General features: G+C 63.9%; 1 protein-coding gene across 1 annotated transcript in view; it reads right to left on the bottom strand.

Annotated features, from left to right (window-relative positions):
- The window catches only part of SAMD11 (sterile alpha motif domain containing 11), a 20,229-nt gene extending 5,760 nt beyond the window's left edge, over positions 1-14,469 (bottom strand). The window contains exons 1-7 of the mRNA XM_063104184.1: positions 13,875-14,469; positions 13,070-13,161; positions 9,051-9,229; positions 8,377-8,427; positions 4,495-4,619; positions 1,446-1,532; positions 1,141-1,275 (exon numbers count right to left, since the gene is read on the bottom strand). Of these exons, the coding sequence (XP_062960254.1) occupies positions 1,141-1,275; positions 1,446-1,532; positions 4,495-4,619; positions 8,377-8,427; positions 9,051-9,229; positions 13,070-13,161; positions 13,875-14,382 (1,177 nt within the window). The 5' untranslated portion in view covers positions 14,383-14,469. The remainder of the gene's footprint in view (positions 1-1,140; positions 1,276-1,445; positions 1,533-4,494; positions 4,620-8,376; positions 8,428-9,050; positions 9,230-13,069; positions 13,162-13,874) is intronic.

The raw sequence follows: 14,469 nt of genomic DNA, 5'->3' as shown, positions 1-14,469 counted from the left end.
TCCTGCTCCCGGCCGGGCCTCCCGAGGCTCCGCCGCCGCCTCTGTTTATAAATTAATTACCCGAAAAGCGGAGGTGGGTCCTGCCCGGGCCGGGTGCCAGCCCGCAGAGCCCGGCCGGCGCGGCCGCCTGCATCGATCCCAGCGGGGCCCCGCGCCCCCGCGCCCGTCCGGCGGCCTCGGTTATTTGCAGGCGGCTCCGCGGCGGGGGCGGCGGCGGCTGTGATTGACAGCCCGGCTCCCCGAGGCCAGCCGGGCCGGCCCCAGGCAGGGCAGGGAAAGCAATTAGAAAGGAAGATTTTTAAATTATTAACATTTGGTGAATTATTCAGGCTCCTGATGCCTGAGCTGCCCTGGGGGTCGCTGCCCGTGTGAGGAGAGGAAATCCTGCCCTCCTTCCCGGCGCCCCCCACCCACCTCCAGCTCCCCTAGGCAGCCGCTGGGACCTGTGAGGCCAGACTGCAGCTGGGCAGGGAGCTCCTGCATCCCCAGGACGCCCACGGACGATGTCCCCAGAGGTGGAACGGACAGAGAGACAGGAGTGGGGCACGGGCAGGGCAGCGCCTCAGGCTGGGGCTTCCCCTGAGCGGCCAGTGAGGTCCTGGTGGCCCCCGCGCCCCTCCCACCACTGTCCTGCTGGACTAGGTGCCTGGCACCATCTCCCTGCGACTGGCAAGTCAGCGTCCACTAACGCCCCGGTGCTGATTTCACAGTGGGGGCAAGGACAGCACATAGACCTCAGGGGCTGTGAGGACCCACGTCTGGGATACGGGGGTGGGTGGGCCTGCTGAACCCCCACCTCCCTCTCTCATTTGGGCTCACCCAAGACTCAGTTTCCTTGTGTGTAAAATGAGTCACGTGTGCACCTGGGGGAGTATGACCCCAGAGGGTGAGTGGGTGGGAGACTTGGAGCAGTTCCTGGCAGAGGGAAGACAGCCATTCCTCATTACCCACCTACAAGGGGCTGGATGCCAGTGAACCCCCATTCAATCCTGGCCTTGGTGGCAGCAGCCAAACACCCAGAGCCTGTTCTGGAGGTGAGTGAAGGATGCCAGGGCCAGGGAGAGTCCAGCATACACGGCAGAGGTGACTGAGGGGCATGTTTTGCAGTGGGGGTGTCATGCCTGGGGAAGGGACACATACCGTGGCTGGGGAGGCCCAGGTGGTAGAGACGCTGAGGGTCTTCAAAGGTGCCGGCCTCACTCAGGACTGATACGAGCCGGCGGTAGTGGTCCTCAGGGGCCATGCTGGGCCCCAGTTCTGGCAGCAACAGAGTCTCTGTTGGGCGAGCACATGGTGAGTGGCTTCTCCTTCAGGGACTGCCCAGGGGAGAGGCAGGGCCTTCCCTCCTAGAACCCTACTCTGAGGTCTAAGGGACCCTCTGGGACTCAGTTATCCCCCTCCCTCCTCCAGTGACCTGGTCCCCCACCCCCAGGTCAGGCTCCCACCTTGGGGGGACTCGCTTCGGGCCTTCTTTTCAGAAGAACAGTCACTGCTGATGGCGGAGCGGCCCAGCCTCTTGCCCAATAGGTCACCTGCGGGAGGGCAGAGTGAGCCCACCCTGCATCTCAGGGCGTCCAGGGGAGGGTGCTGAGAAGCCTGGGGCCAGGAAGGGAGCCCTGGCCTCAGCTCAGCCCGAACCATACCCACCAGTACTCGGGGGCACCCTTGGTCCTGGTGGGTCAAGGCCTCGCCCTGCCTGGCAAACCCAGCTGGCCAGAGGCCCTGCCCCAGGCCCGGGATGTGTAGACATGATGGGAGATTCATGTGTGCTCTCGACCCTACAGGTACCCTGGGGACCCTACAAGCCAATCTAGTCTATTGTGCAAACTAATGAGCCCTTCTCAGCATCCTGCTGGAGAGGGGTAAGATGCTTTTGATTTGACCAGAAGCCACCTTCCCCTGCAGCACAGCGGCGCTGGCAGGCTGTGCAGGGTCCTGTGCCAGTGTGGGGCAGGCAAGTGGAGAAGGGCCCCTCACACCTCGACCTCTTCCCACTCAGGGACTTCGCAGGCGGCAGGCCCCCGAGGCCACCTCAAGGTCCCTCCCCTCCTCGGCCCTCCACCTGGTCATACCCACCACTGACCCCAGAAGCCAAGCCCCTCTTCTCTGTCCCAGGCCTGCCCATTTGCCCAGCCAGGCTCTGAGCTCCGGGGGGCACCCACCCGCCATGCACAGCCCCAGCCTGCCAGGCCACAAGGCAAGACGCAGCAGCAGGAGGCCCAGGCTGGTCCTGATGACCCCCTCTCCTGATGTTCTGTCTTGGGCCCCACAGATCACACCCCACACCCAAAACCGTGCTCATCTGTCTGCCCAGCATGACCCAGTCCCAGCACCCTGAGGCCCAGCTTTCTCCTGAGCCTCCTGACTCTGAGGCCCGGGGTCTCTGCTGAATGCCACAGTGCTGGCCTCTGGTGGGCAGAGTGAGGGGCCACCCTGTGTGTGACCCGAGCCCACCACGACTCCTCAGCAGTGGGGGTCCCACACATGTGCCCGTCCCCCGTCGCCCCCAGCCCCGGAAGCCCTGCTGTCAGCTCTAGAGCCTAATTCCGTTTTCTTATTCCCTTAATCTGTCATTTTTATCAGGCTGGGAAGTGCGGCAGCGGCGAGAGCGCCGATCAATCTCTACATTACAGCTGACAGAATGGTGCTAATAACTTATTGATCTCAGCCACCTTGCTGCCACTGGCCTGGGCAGACCGGCAGGCCCAGCCTCAGGCCTTGCCCCAAAGAGGACAGTCCCCACTGCCTGGATGAGGGGTCCCTGCCTCCAGGACAGATTGGGGTGGTGGGCCCAGCAGAACAGTAGAGGGCACCTGCTGCGCTTGGGTTGGGGGCAGGCAGAGCCGCAGGAGGCCCCCGAGGGAGACAGGTCAGCTTCACAGCCTCGGGTGTCAGGGCCCAGAGGAAGGGGGTCTGCAGCCATGCCAGGCAGGGAGGGGTCCTGGCCCCGATGCACACCCCAGCCATGCCCGCCCCTCAGGGTTCGGCAAGGCCCTCACTTCCCAGCAGTGTGTTTTCATTTCCATTTTCGACAGTGGAAACTGCCCCCTCCTTTCTGTTGGGAGTTGGGGGCTCCTCTCTGCTCCTGGAAAGCCCGAGTCACAGCTTGGGGAAGGTGCCCGTGGCAGGAGACACACACTCAGACGCCTGGGCGGCCTCCGCAGAGGCAGACACAGTCACCAGTCCTTGGGGCCCTTCCCGCCCAGGTCCCAGTGCTGGCGTCTGTGTTTGGGGAGGAGTCAGAGCTGGGGCCTTGGGAATAGGACCGACATGTAGCTCCTGGGACCACAGGAGGCAAGAGGAGGTGACAGCAGGTAAATGCCCCAAGGGCCAAGAGGAAGCCTCCAGGGAGGGGGCAAGACCCTGACACGGAACAGCGTGCACTGGTGACGACTGTGCGGAGCGTGTGACCCAGAAGTGCCCGTGGCACACTGTGCTCCGTGTAAAGTGAGGTGAGGCACTGACAGGTGAGCATGCCGTGGTGACATGTGGGTGTGTACGGGATGCCCCGACATGGCACGTTTGGGCACCAGGGCAGGTGGGGAGCAGGCGTGTGTGCACGCGTGTACACACGTGTGTGTACTGAGGAGGCTCACATGCACAGGCGGCGGGGAGGGCCTGCAGCCTGCCCAGAATGTCTCAATCACTGCGGGGTCCCTTGGCTCCACCCGATCAATGGGGCAATTAGATTTTATCAGCCGCCTGCTCAGCCGCCTCCAATGCAGCTCCAGAAACAGCCCCCCACCCTGGCCCCACAAAGGCCTTCCCAGATGCAGGCTCACCTGTGGGCACCACAGGGGTGCTCAGGAACTCCCCACCCAGCCTTCCCGACAGCTGCAGCCACCACTGGACACATCCCTGCCCAGGGTCTGCAGGACGGTGGGGGAGCCCCCAGCTCCGTTCACAGCCAGGCCCCTGCAGCTGAAGTCGGCCGTGCCCCACTCGCCGCACCTCCATGTTGCTCCTCTGGGTGCCTGGGTACCCAAGCTGACCCCTCCTTGGTGACCCTGGAACTCCTGGGCCAGCACCCTCCTGCCCACCCCCAGGTGACCAACCCCTTCCTTCCTGGAGCCCTGGGGACGTCAGACCAGAGCCCAGCAAGCCATGTGGGGTGAGCCGTTCTGGGCTGCGCACTTCTGAGCCCCTGGGAGGCTGCACCTGGGTCTGCCCCTGTGAGGAGCGTGTGGCAGGTCCTCACCCACTCCAAGCCCATCCCAGCAGCAGCCACGGTGGAGCCACCGCCTCTGCCTCCCGTCTGCCCGGCTGGCTGGGATTAACACAATTACCATCACACGGAGCCCCGGGGGACAGCCGGCCGCACCTCCCGCCTCCTCCGCTGGCCTCCCTGGCTGCCCGCCAAGGCCAAGGCAGCTGGGGGTGGCGCGTCCTGAGCTGGCTGAGCAGAGATGTGGGGGGGGGGGGAGGCGCTGTCCTCGGCTGAGCAGCCGTGGCCCCGGCAGCCTGTGCTCGCCCGCGGGACTCCACACTCCTCACCTGCCGGGCCCAGGCCGATTTCCACGCTGCCTCTCTGGAATTCACAGCGGCTTTGGAGCTCGGGCATAACGAGGTGGCGACTGCGGTGGACGCTGGATATGAGGGTGGGAAGGTTGCTGTCCTGGCTGCGGCAGAGCAAGACAGGAAAGACGGACCATGAGCAGCCACCCAGGGAGTGCTGGCCTGGGCGCGGGGAGGGCCTGGCCGAGCGTGAGTGTGCACAGTGCTGTGTGCACACCTCTGTGTGCGGCCCCACCGAGCAGGTCAAGGCGCACCTGCGCACACCCACCCAGCAGGCAACGGGGACCTGGCACTCGGCCCCATGGCTCCTCCCAGCCTTGCCCTCCTCCCTGACCTGGAGGGCGGCCAGGTGCCCACCAGGCAGAGGGGGGTCCTGCTCCTGCAGGACGGGCCAGGAAGGACATGCTTTCCTACACGTGCTGCCAGCTTTTCAGCAAGAACGCGGCATGTGCTGTTTCCATGAAAACTAGCAACCACCCCAACCCCCAACAGCTTCAACTAAGGAGACTGAGGTTCAGGCCAAAGTCCTGCAGCTGATGAGATGTGTGTGCACACAGCACCAGCAGACATGCTACATGCACACGCGACACACGCACACGCAACACACACTGTGGACCAGAGTCTGGTTTGCCGGGTGTGCTCAGGACACCCTGCTGTCCCGAGGCTCCCAGCTAAGAACCTCAGTGTGGACTTGGAATAAACACGTATTTAACTCTTCTGCTCCCTGTTTCTCTTTTTGCTAAGTCAGCTGAGCCCACAGCACAGAGCCCCAGAGAAAAGGGGGCACAGCTGCTGTGTGCCTGTGGAGCTCGGCCCCCACCTCTCCCTCTGGGGGTCCTGTGAGCACCTCCACAGCCAGCACGGAGAGGGTGTGGGAGGGGCCCGGTCCCCCGCCCCACACCCTCCTGGGGCGCCCTCTGGGCCCACCTGTAACGCAGCAGCCGCCTCCGCAGTGCTAATGCTGGTGGAGCCGCCACGCAGTGACCTGGGAACCGACCCTAAACCTCGTTAAATAGCCCCCAGCCCCCCAGCCTGGGCTGGCTGGAGCTGGGCTAATCCAGGGCTGCCCCTAAGCAGATCAGTTTCAGCACCAAAGACTCTAGAGCCTTCCAGGAGACCCAGATACGGGTCTTCCCCACCCCCACCCTCTCCCCAGGAAAGAAAGCATCCCGTGCACGCAGCAGGGAAGGTGGGGTGGGGTAAGCACCTTATGGGATTAATTGGCAGTGAGTCTCACTTCCTTCCATCACCCTCGCGGACGTGGGGGTGTTGGGGCCAGAACTGCTGCCCTCAGCACGGGGAAGCGGGCCAAGGGCCAGCCTGGCCGCAGCTGCCATGAGCTCCCCATGCCACCCGGGGAGACCCCCTTCTCTCTCTGGGCAGGTGAGGACAGGCCTGGTCTGTTTGCTTTGTGAAGCCCCCACTCGGCACCTGCAGCACGGCGAGGCCTCGCGACCAATCACACGACAGCCATCAGCTCCTATACGCACTCGGGGTGCGGCGCTGCAGTCCGTGGAGGTGATGAGCAGGAATCAGGATGCCACCTGCTCACCACACCCCAGCCTGGCCTGGCCCCTGAACACTTATTCTGGTCACTTGGTCACTCACTCACTGAACAAATTATGCTGGTTTTATGTGAAAAACCACAGGAAACTTGGCACAGCCCAGACCGGAGACGCATGACCCCGCACTGGCATCACCACAGCACGAGGCTCTTGCAGCCACAAAACACCCTCTGCGGCCCACCAGGCGCCAGGGATGAAGCCCACGAGGGTCTTGGGAGGTGGGTGGGGTGAGGAGAAGCTGGGTGGGGGGCAAGCAGGAAGCCAGGAAGGGGCTGCAGGCAGGAGGGTGCATGGGAAGCCGGAGCCTGGCTGCTCAGACCCTGTCCCCCCAGCTCGGGGGCTGAGGAGGGCAGGGACCACGTCCCCTGCCTGCAGACAGGGGCTCCATGGAGCACCCTCCGGGGGATCATAGGAGCAGAAGGGGTAGCTCCTGGAGCTCTGCTCCCAGGAGGTCCACTGCACAGCCAGACAAAGTTACGGGGTTGGACAGACAGACAGACCCACAGGAGACTGGAGACTAGGGACCGGTGGGCAGCACCAGACAGCAGGAAGAGACAAAGACAGCAGAGCGGCGTGGCGGGGCCATCTGGGCTCTGCTGCCCACAGCCTTGCATGGCCAGGTGCTGGGGCTATGTCGGCAGGCGAGGGCAGGGGGCTCCTTCCCATGGGGATCCCAGCTGGCCCTCCCCTCTAAGGGCAATCTCTCCTTTGGTATAATGCAGGAAATCCTTCTAGCCTTTTCTAAGATCTGTGCAGGACTGAAAGCCCATAGCAATGCAGACCTGGCCTCTCCTAGGGCTACCAGGCTGCGTGTGGACAGCTGCCCCTCTGCCCCCGCCCGATTCCCAAGGCCAGGTGGACGTGAGGAGGGGGCTGCAGGCAGGAGGAACTGCTCCTGCCGCAGGAGGAACAGCCGTTGGGTCTCCCCACAGGCCTCGCTGACAAATTTATCCTGTAGCATCCCAAGTAAAAGGCTCATAAAATGTCATCAATGTTCATGACGGTTCATAAAAATGATCAGTTGAGCTGGCAACCCCAAAATGAGGTAGAAATAAGTTTAAAGATGTTTTTATTGTAATTTGGCTCCAGGATCTGACGTTCTTAGAGACATAAATAATAACACATCTGGAGCCAAGCCGGGACCTGCCCCCGCCCTGCTGTGCGGCTGGCCAGGGAGGGGACCCTGCCCCTCACACGTGCCTGCTGCGCTCCCCTGGAAGCCATGGGGTAAGACTAGAAACCACAGCAGGGCTCTGTTCCCGGACTGACTTTCGGCCCCTCTGGAGCTGGCCCCACCTCTTCATCCGGTCCCTTCATTTTATTTTATTTTATTTTATTTATTTATTTTTTTTTTTAAAAGATGACCGGTAAGGGGATCTTAACCCTTGACTTGGTGTTGTCAGCACCACGCTCAGCCAGTGAGTGAACCGGCCATCCGTATATGGGATCCGAACCCGGGGCCTTGGCGCTATCAGCACCGCACTCTACCGAGTGAGCCACGGGCCGGCCCGGTCCCTTCATTTTTATCTCCTTGCAGCGTCTTGGATTTGCGCCCCCACCTCCCGCCTGCTTCCACGTGGTCTAGAGAAAACCCCCAACCGGCCAGGGTGGGGGTGGGGATACGGAAGGACCTTTTCAAACACAGCCAGTCACTCCCCTGCTCAAGAACTTTCACTGGCTCCCCTGCCTGGAGGACAGTGCCCAGCAGGCCAAGCATCCAAGGCCCTTTAGCACCTCACGGAGCAGACCTGCCAAGTCCACCTCCTCCTCCGTCCCACGTCCCCTCTCCCTGTTCCTCCACGTCTGCAGACATCCCCTTTCTCTACTGAACTGCTGCACGTCCTTCAAGACCCCACCCGCACAACACCATTCTCACCTCCTGGCGGGTCTCTGGGAGGGAGATGGGGAGGTCACAGCCTCATCTTCGGGCAGATGGGCTCAGAGGGCCAGTCCCATGTGGGATGGGAGTGTGCTCTGGCTCCAGGGCTAGGTTGGCCAGAGTCCACTCCTGTGCTGCCACTGGGGCCTGGGCACGAGCCTGCCTCTGGCTGAGCCTGGGGTCCCTCCAGCTCAGTTGGGTGCAACGGCATCTGCCTCCCGGCGGGGTCAGAACCGCGCAGCACACATCAGACCTGGGAGGTGCTCGGCCAACTCGCTCCCACCAGCTGAGACGGCGCAGACTAGACAGCGGACCAGAGCATGGCAGAAGCGGGGACGGAGGGAGGGGGGCTGGAGATCTGGAAGCAGACCAGGGGGACCTCAAAGCAGGGCAAGCCCACCAGGCGGGGACTCCTACCTGCAGGACGTCTCTCGGAAGGAGATGTTCACGTCCCAGTGGGTGTGGACTCTGTGGGGAGGGAAGCAGAGGTCAGCATGGGTTCCTGCAGTCTCTGACCCCAGCTCCCGGACCAGCACCTGGACGGCAGCGTGTGTGGACCTGTCTCCAGTGCCCTGCGGGGGTGGCTGCTGTGGGCTCCACTCCATCTGGGACCAGCTCAACCTGCTTGCAGCTCCCACCAGGACAGGACCCCAGGCTGGAGCTGCTTAGGCCTCAGCAGACAGATGAATAAGGGAGAACAGAACTGAGGCCCCCGTAGCCCTCCCTCCTGCTGCAGCAGCTCAGAGTGGCCCCCACACTGTGCTGGGGGCACTGGGGCTCCCTCTGCACACTACCCATTCGACCGAAACCAAATTCCTCGTTGCTGGAGCTGCTCTGGCTGGAAGGGGACTAAGTCAGGGAGCAAACCCCCAGCTGCCACCAGCTCAGATGGCTGAGATTCTGCCCAGGGTTGAGGGGGGCCTGGGTCCCCGTGGCTGCCAACCCGCCTCCTGCAAACGGCCACCGCTCATTAGAATCCCTGGGAAGACCCTAGGTCTGAGGGAAGGCAGTGGGAGCGGGTGTGGACGTGATCACCCCAGCAAGCTCCCCCCTGCACCGGAGCTCATGCGCCCCTGGCCCGGCCTGAGCACCTTCTCCTCATGACATGGATGTGGGGGTCGTCGTGCTTTAAGCCCAGCCGCTGCACACAGGCCAGGCCACTGCCATCACTGTCACCATCACTGGCGGAGAAGCCAGCGGTCCGCTCTTTCTTCAGGAGCCGTGCTGGGGGCAGAGCTACTGTCCTCTTGTCTGCCAGCCGGCCCCTGTTCTGGGTGGGGTGGGAGGAGAGGAAGGTTTGGTTGGACCAGGCCCAACCTCCTGGGTCTCCACCCCGGCCTTGGCAGACCCTCCCGCCTCCAGGATGGGCCCCAGGGTCAGAAGGAACCACAGCTGGCCAGACTGAGAAGAGCTGAAAGGCAGGGCTTCAGTCAGGGAGCCTTCCCCGGCCCACCTGGCCAGGGTCTAGCCTTCCGCTGCAGCCTCCCTGGTCGGGCCGAGGCCCAGAGGCCCCCGCACTGCCAGCTCCCTCCTTAGGCCCCGGCGTCTCCTGGGGTCTGTGCATGCAGCTTGGGCAGGGCTCTGAGGGCCAGTCCTGGTGTACGTGCACCCAGCATGGTGTGCGGTTACCTCTGTGCATGTGCTGGGAGATCCCACTCATGTTCAGTGTGAACCCCCAGACTAACACCAACATCACCGAGCAAAGTCCTTTTCCTATTTTGTGAGTGCCATGCAGAGTCCAGCTCAGGGGCTGCTTGAGGCCTGTGGAATGGGCGACTGTTGTGCCTGCTGACCCTTGCGAACGGCAGGCTTGGGGTTTGCAGATCACTGGCAAGGGGCCCTGACCAGCCCCGACCCTTTGTCCCATAGGCTCTGGTGGACAGAATTTTCCACAAGCCCATTTCTCCTCTCCCCTGCACCCATGGTGTGACTGTGTGGAGCTGCAGGTGCCTGGTGCTGGGAGAACAGAGCATAGGCATGCACGGGCCCGTGCATGCTCAGAGCATGCGTGCTCAGAGCTCATGCACACACCAGCGACACATGCTCAGCACTGTGCATGGTCCCAGCCCTGGGCATTTCTTGGCTCTTCCTGTATCTTTACATCCTGCCGCCCCCAGGGGAAAGAAGGAAAGTTATTGATTACTTTCCAGTGGGCAGAGGCTTTTTCTTATTTAATAACAGGCTGCCAGCTCGGGGAGGCGCAGAGGCCTCGAGAGCATCTAATTCCCTGTTCTCTGTCCAGTCCCCAGAGCCTCTTCAGCACACCCATGAGCTTGAGGAGGAAGGTGTCAAGGAGGGTCGCACACCACCCAGTGGTACCCTGGAACCAGCGCTTTCCAGGACCAGAGGTCAGCCACTGAGGCCACCGTCCTTTCCTCTAGATCCACCTCTAGCATGACCCCAGCCTGGCCCAATTTGGGCAGTGCCCCATCCCCAAGGGTCTGGGAGCTGAAATATCCCCCCGCCTGGGTTGAAGTCCCCCCCTCCAGGGTCCAGAAGCCACCACCTCACCCACACCTGTCCTCACGAATCCACAGGGGCTGCCCCCGGACACCCTCTGTCATGCCCTCTGCAACATGAGCTGAGTGAGACGGACATCAGCGCAGGGTGAGGTGGGCGATGGGGCCTGCAGGATGAGAGGGTCCACTCTGTGGACCTTCTCTGGTTCTTCTAAGCCCTGCCCTGGCCTTGGCCCAGCAACAGCAGAGCAAGGCGAGGCATAGATGGGAGCCCCTGCATGTCCCCAGCCTCTGCAGGCCTCCGCACGTCACTCCGTGGGCTCCGGGGAGGGGGGCATTTCCAGCAGTCCCCAGCCTGCCTGGAGTGTGCTCTGCGGCGAAGTCCTGCTCAGCTCTGCTCTTCTCTAGCCTGTTGCAGCCCAAGCACCAGGACCAGGGAGGCCTGACACCCTCTCACCCTCTTCCCTCCCGCCTTCCTGCTTTAAGTAAACGTTCTCTTAAGAAGAAAAGGGAATACATCTCCCTCGGCGTCTCATCTGTGGAACGGAGAAGGGGGAAGTGAGGGCCACAGACTGCCACTTGCAATGAGGCCAAAACTGGCTGGCTGGGCACGGCCGGGCGACGTGCCAGCCCCAGCCCGTGATGCACAGAGCCAGGTGCGAGGACACGCCGGCTCCCCAGCCACACCCCGAGGGCACCCAGAGAGGCAGGCCTGGGGTGGCTCCAGGAGGAGATCCCATCGGGGGAGCTGAGGACTAGGATGGCTGCCCTGGCCCTGCCCCTGCCCCTGCACAAGGACAGGGAACTCAGGCCTCCCCCAGCCAGCTCATCCCTGCTCAACAGCACACAGACTTGGAAACTCGGCCCCCAACCAAGGGCAGCCCCCTCCTCAGACAGGGGGACCAGGTGCACACCATGCTGTGCCGGTGACCGTGAAGTGTGCACACAGCTGTGGGCCTGGCCATGGGAGTGAGCAAGAAGCCTCTGTGCGAGGGAGATGGGGCCCATGGAGCTCCTTCCTGGGGGTGTGGTGCAGGGACAAGCCTGGGAGGGACCAGGCTCGGGAGAGGCAGGCCCAAGCCTGAGCTGTCCCTCATGCAGGGCAGGGTCCCAGGAGCCCCAAATGGGTGGGCAGCTCCCAGTTGTGGCCCCATCCCTCTCTGAGTTTCAGATTTGCCATTTGAGGTGGGGGAGGAAATCCACCCTTGTTGAAGCAATGTCCTAGGGGTATTGACTCTGGGACCTGCAGGGCCCCTCCCACCTAAACAAATCCCAGGCAAGCCTGGGGGTACCCATAAGACCCCTCTCAGCACCTCTGAGAAAGGGCGCAGAAGTGGAGTGGGAAAGAGGCCTCTTGCCCAGGCAGGTGTGGTGACAGTGGGCAGGAGGCAGGCTCTGTGCACACCTGTCTGTGCACACTTGTCTGGAGAGCGTGTATGCACAGGTGTGCCTGTGTGTGCCATGAGCTCATGTGAACTCAAGTGTGCGTGGAGACCTGAGGCTGTTGGCCCGTGCCACATAGTGTGTGGAGTGGGCACACGGGCGAGGCGTGGTTGTACCCCCTCCCCTGCCAACATGGGTGTGTGTCTGAGCTCCTGTCTATCTTTACAGGAGTGTCTGTGGCTTCACAGCCTGACTGGGACACCCGCCCTCAGGGCCTACAAGGAGCCCAGGACATCCCCACCCCCACCCTACTGTCAGTCCAAAGTAAACAAGCCTCAGGCAGGCAACCTGGGTCCTCTCAGGCCCACTTTGCACCCCTGCCTCTCCTACCCCCTTCCTGGAAGAAGGTCCTTGCAGCAAGAGGGTGGCACCAGGAATGAAAGTCCCCCCCTCCCAAGCAGCCGTGGCGCGAATTGGCTCTCTCCTGAGGGCTCCACACTGGTCCCTCTCAGAAGGCAGTTTCCTTTTCAGATCAATCTTCCACCTTTGCTGCCTGGGGACATGCGTACCTGATCTGGGAAGGCAGCTCCCAGCACCCCAATTTCTCCTGGTCCCCCAAGCCAATGAGGACATTGACACATGTCTACCTAGGGTTGGGCCTGGAACCAGCCTTCAGCTCCTGTCCTCTGGACACTTTGCAAAGGCCCACATTGCAAAGACCCTGCTCCCCACTGGGCTGTGTTCCCAAGACACTGTTGGATGTCCAGGCCCTTGCCAGGAAGGGCTCCAGCCCTCGGCACCTCAGAGACACGTCACTCCACCTGAGCTTGTGACCTCCCCAGAACGCACATCCAGGCCAGCCAACACTGTCACACCCCAGAAGAAGCACCTCTCCCAGCTGGGCCAGAGACTCGGTGACCCCAGACCTGTAACAGGGCAGAGCCTCCAGGCCCAAGTTGAATGACAGTATCGAGGAAGAAGACCCTCTAACCCTGGGCTGTTCCCAGGACATGAAGGAAGCTGCTCCAAGACGCGGGGTGGCAGGATGGGGCTCCAGGGGCCCCAGGATTCCCACCCCTTCCCAGGTACAACATCTGGGAAAGCACAGAGCAACCCCCCCCACCCCACCCCCGCCATGTGCCCTTGGGAGGAGCATTCCAGCGCACCGGCAGGGTTGCGGTTAGGACTCCCAATCCCAGAAAACGCAGGTACGGGCGCCACAGGGGAGGACGGGACCCCCAAGCCCCAAGTTATCCCCCACGTCTCACCACGGGGGAGGATATTCGACAGCCCGGACAGTCGCAGATCGGCGGGTGCACCTGCAGAATCCCCTTGGACATAAGCGTCTTCAGACTTTTCCCTGCGAGGAGGGCAGAGGCAGAGGCGTGAGGGACCGGGACCGGCGCGGGGACACCGGCGCACGCGGGCACCTTCCGAGCCAGCCTCCGCCCCAGCCCCGCGGACGCGCAGGTGAAGTCGGGGCGGGCGCCCTCCCCCGACCAAGGGCGCCTTCTGCCCGCCCGCGGCAGCCCTGCTCCCGCGCTCCGCCCCCTCCACGCAGGCCCTGCGGGAGCCGGGAACCGGGAGCCGGGCCGAGAACGCCGAGCCCAGGAGCAGGTGAGCGGCGCCGTCGGGACCCCGCGCCGCACGCTCCCGGGTCCCCCACTGTCCCCAGCCCCCGCTCCCAGCGCCTCGCCAATGTCCCGGCTCAGGCGTCCCCACGTCGCACCCTAGCAGCCAGGCTCCCGCAGGCGCCCAAACGAGCCGCCCCGGGTCCCGCCGCACGTGCGCCCCCTTCTCAGCGCGACCCGGCGGCCCCGCGCCCGGGCAGGGGAGGTCGCCCCGCCGGCCTCCTGCCTGCTCTCCCGAGTTCCCCCAAACTTCCTGGGCTCCAGGCCCGGGAGTCCCGCAAAGACCTGCCGAGCGGAGGGAGCGGCGCGCTCGTGCCCAGCCGTGGCCCGCGCTGGGGGGACGTGGGAGGCCGGGGCTGGAGACCGAGGCGACCCTGCGGGCATATCTCCCTGGCAGCCCTGGAGCTGCAGCGCCCCCTCCGGCCTGGGCCGGCGGCCGCACCTTTGTGGCGGATGCTGCGCTTCCAGTCCTTGGCCGTCTCGCGGCCGCTGACGAACTGGAACTCGTTGGGCGTGAGCCACTCGCCGCGGTGGCGGATGGACGGGCCCTTGCTGCCCTGGCACAGTTTGCGCACGTAGAGCAGCGCGCGGTTGGCGCCGCACTCCACCTCGATGCACGGCTCGCCGTTGTCCAGCAGCGGCTGGAAGTCCGGGGCGGCGGCCGAGAAGCGCTCGAAGGCCAGCGGGTCTCGGGGCAGGCGGAGGTGCGGGCCGGCTTCGTGCAGGCTCAGGTGGGCGCGCGGGGGGCGCAGCGGCGGAGCCAGCAGCGCCTCGTAGCCGGCGGCCGAGGCGGGCAGCGCGGCGACAGGGGGCAGGGCTGCGGCGGCGGGCAGCGGCGCCAGGTAGCCGGGCAGTGGCGGCAGCGGCAGAGCGGCCAGGGTCGGCTGGAAGGTGGCCAGGGCCAGGGCCAGGTCCTCGCGGCTCGGGTGCTCCTTCTTGACGGCGGGCATGGCGCGCCCGCCGCCGGCGCAGCTGATCCCGCCCGGGGCCGCAGTCGGGTCGCGGTAGCCGGGGACCCCGGAGGCGCCTGGCCGCGC

Source organism: Cynocephalus volans, chromosome 8, assembly GCF_027409185.1.
Source record: "Cynocephalus volans isolate mCynVol1 chromosome 8, mCynVol1.pri, whole genome shotgun sequence".
NCBI classification, from domain to species: Eukaryota; Metazoa; Chordata; class Mammalia; order Dermoptera; family Cynocephalidae; genus Cynocephalus; species Cynocephalus volans.
This window is presented reverse-complemented; position numbering and strand designations above follow the sequence as displayed.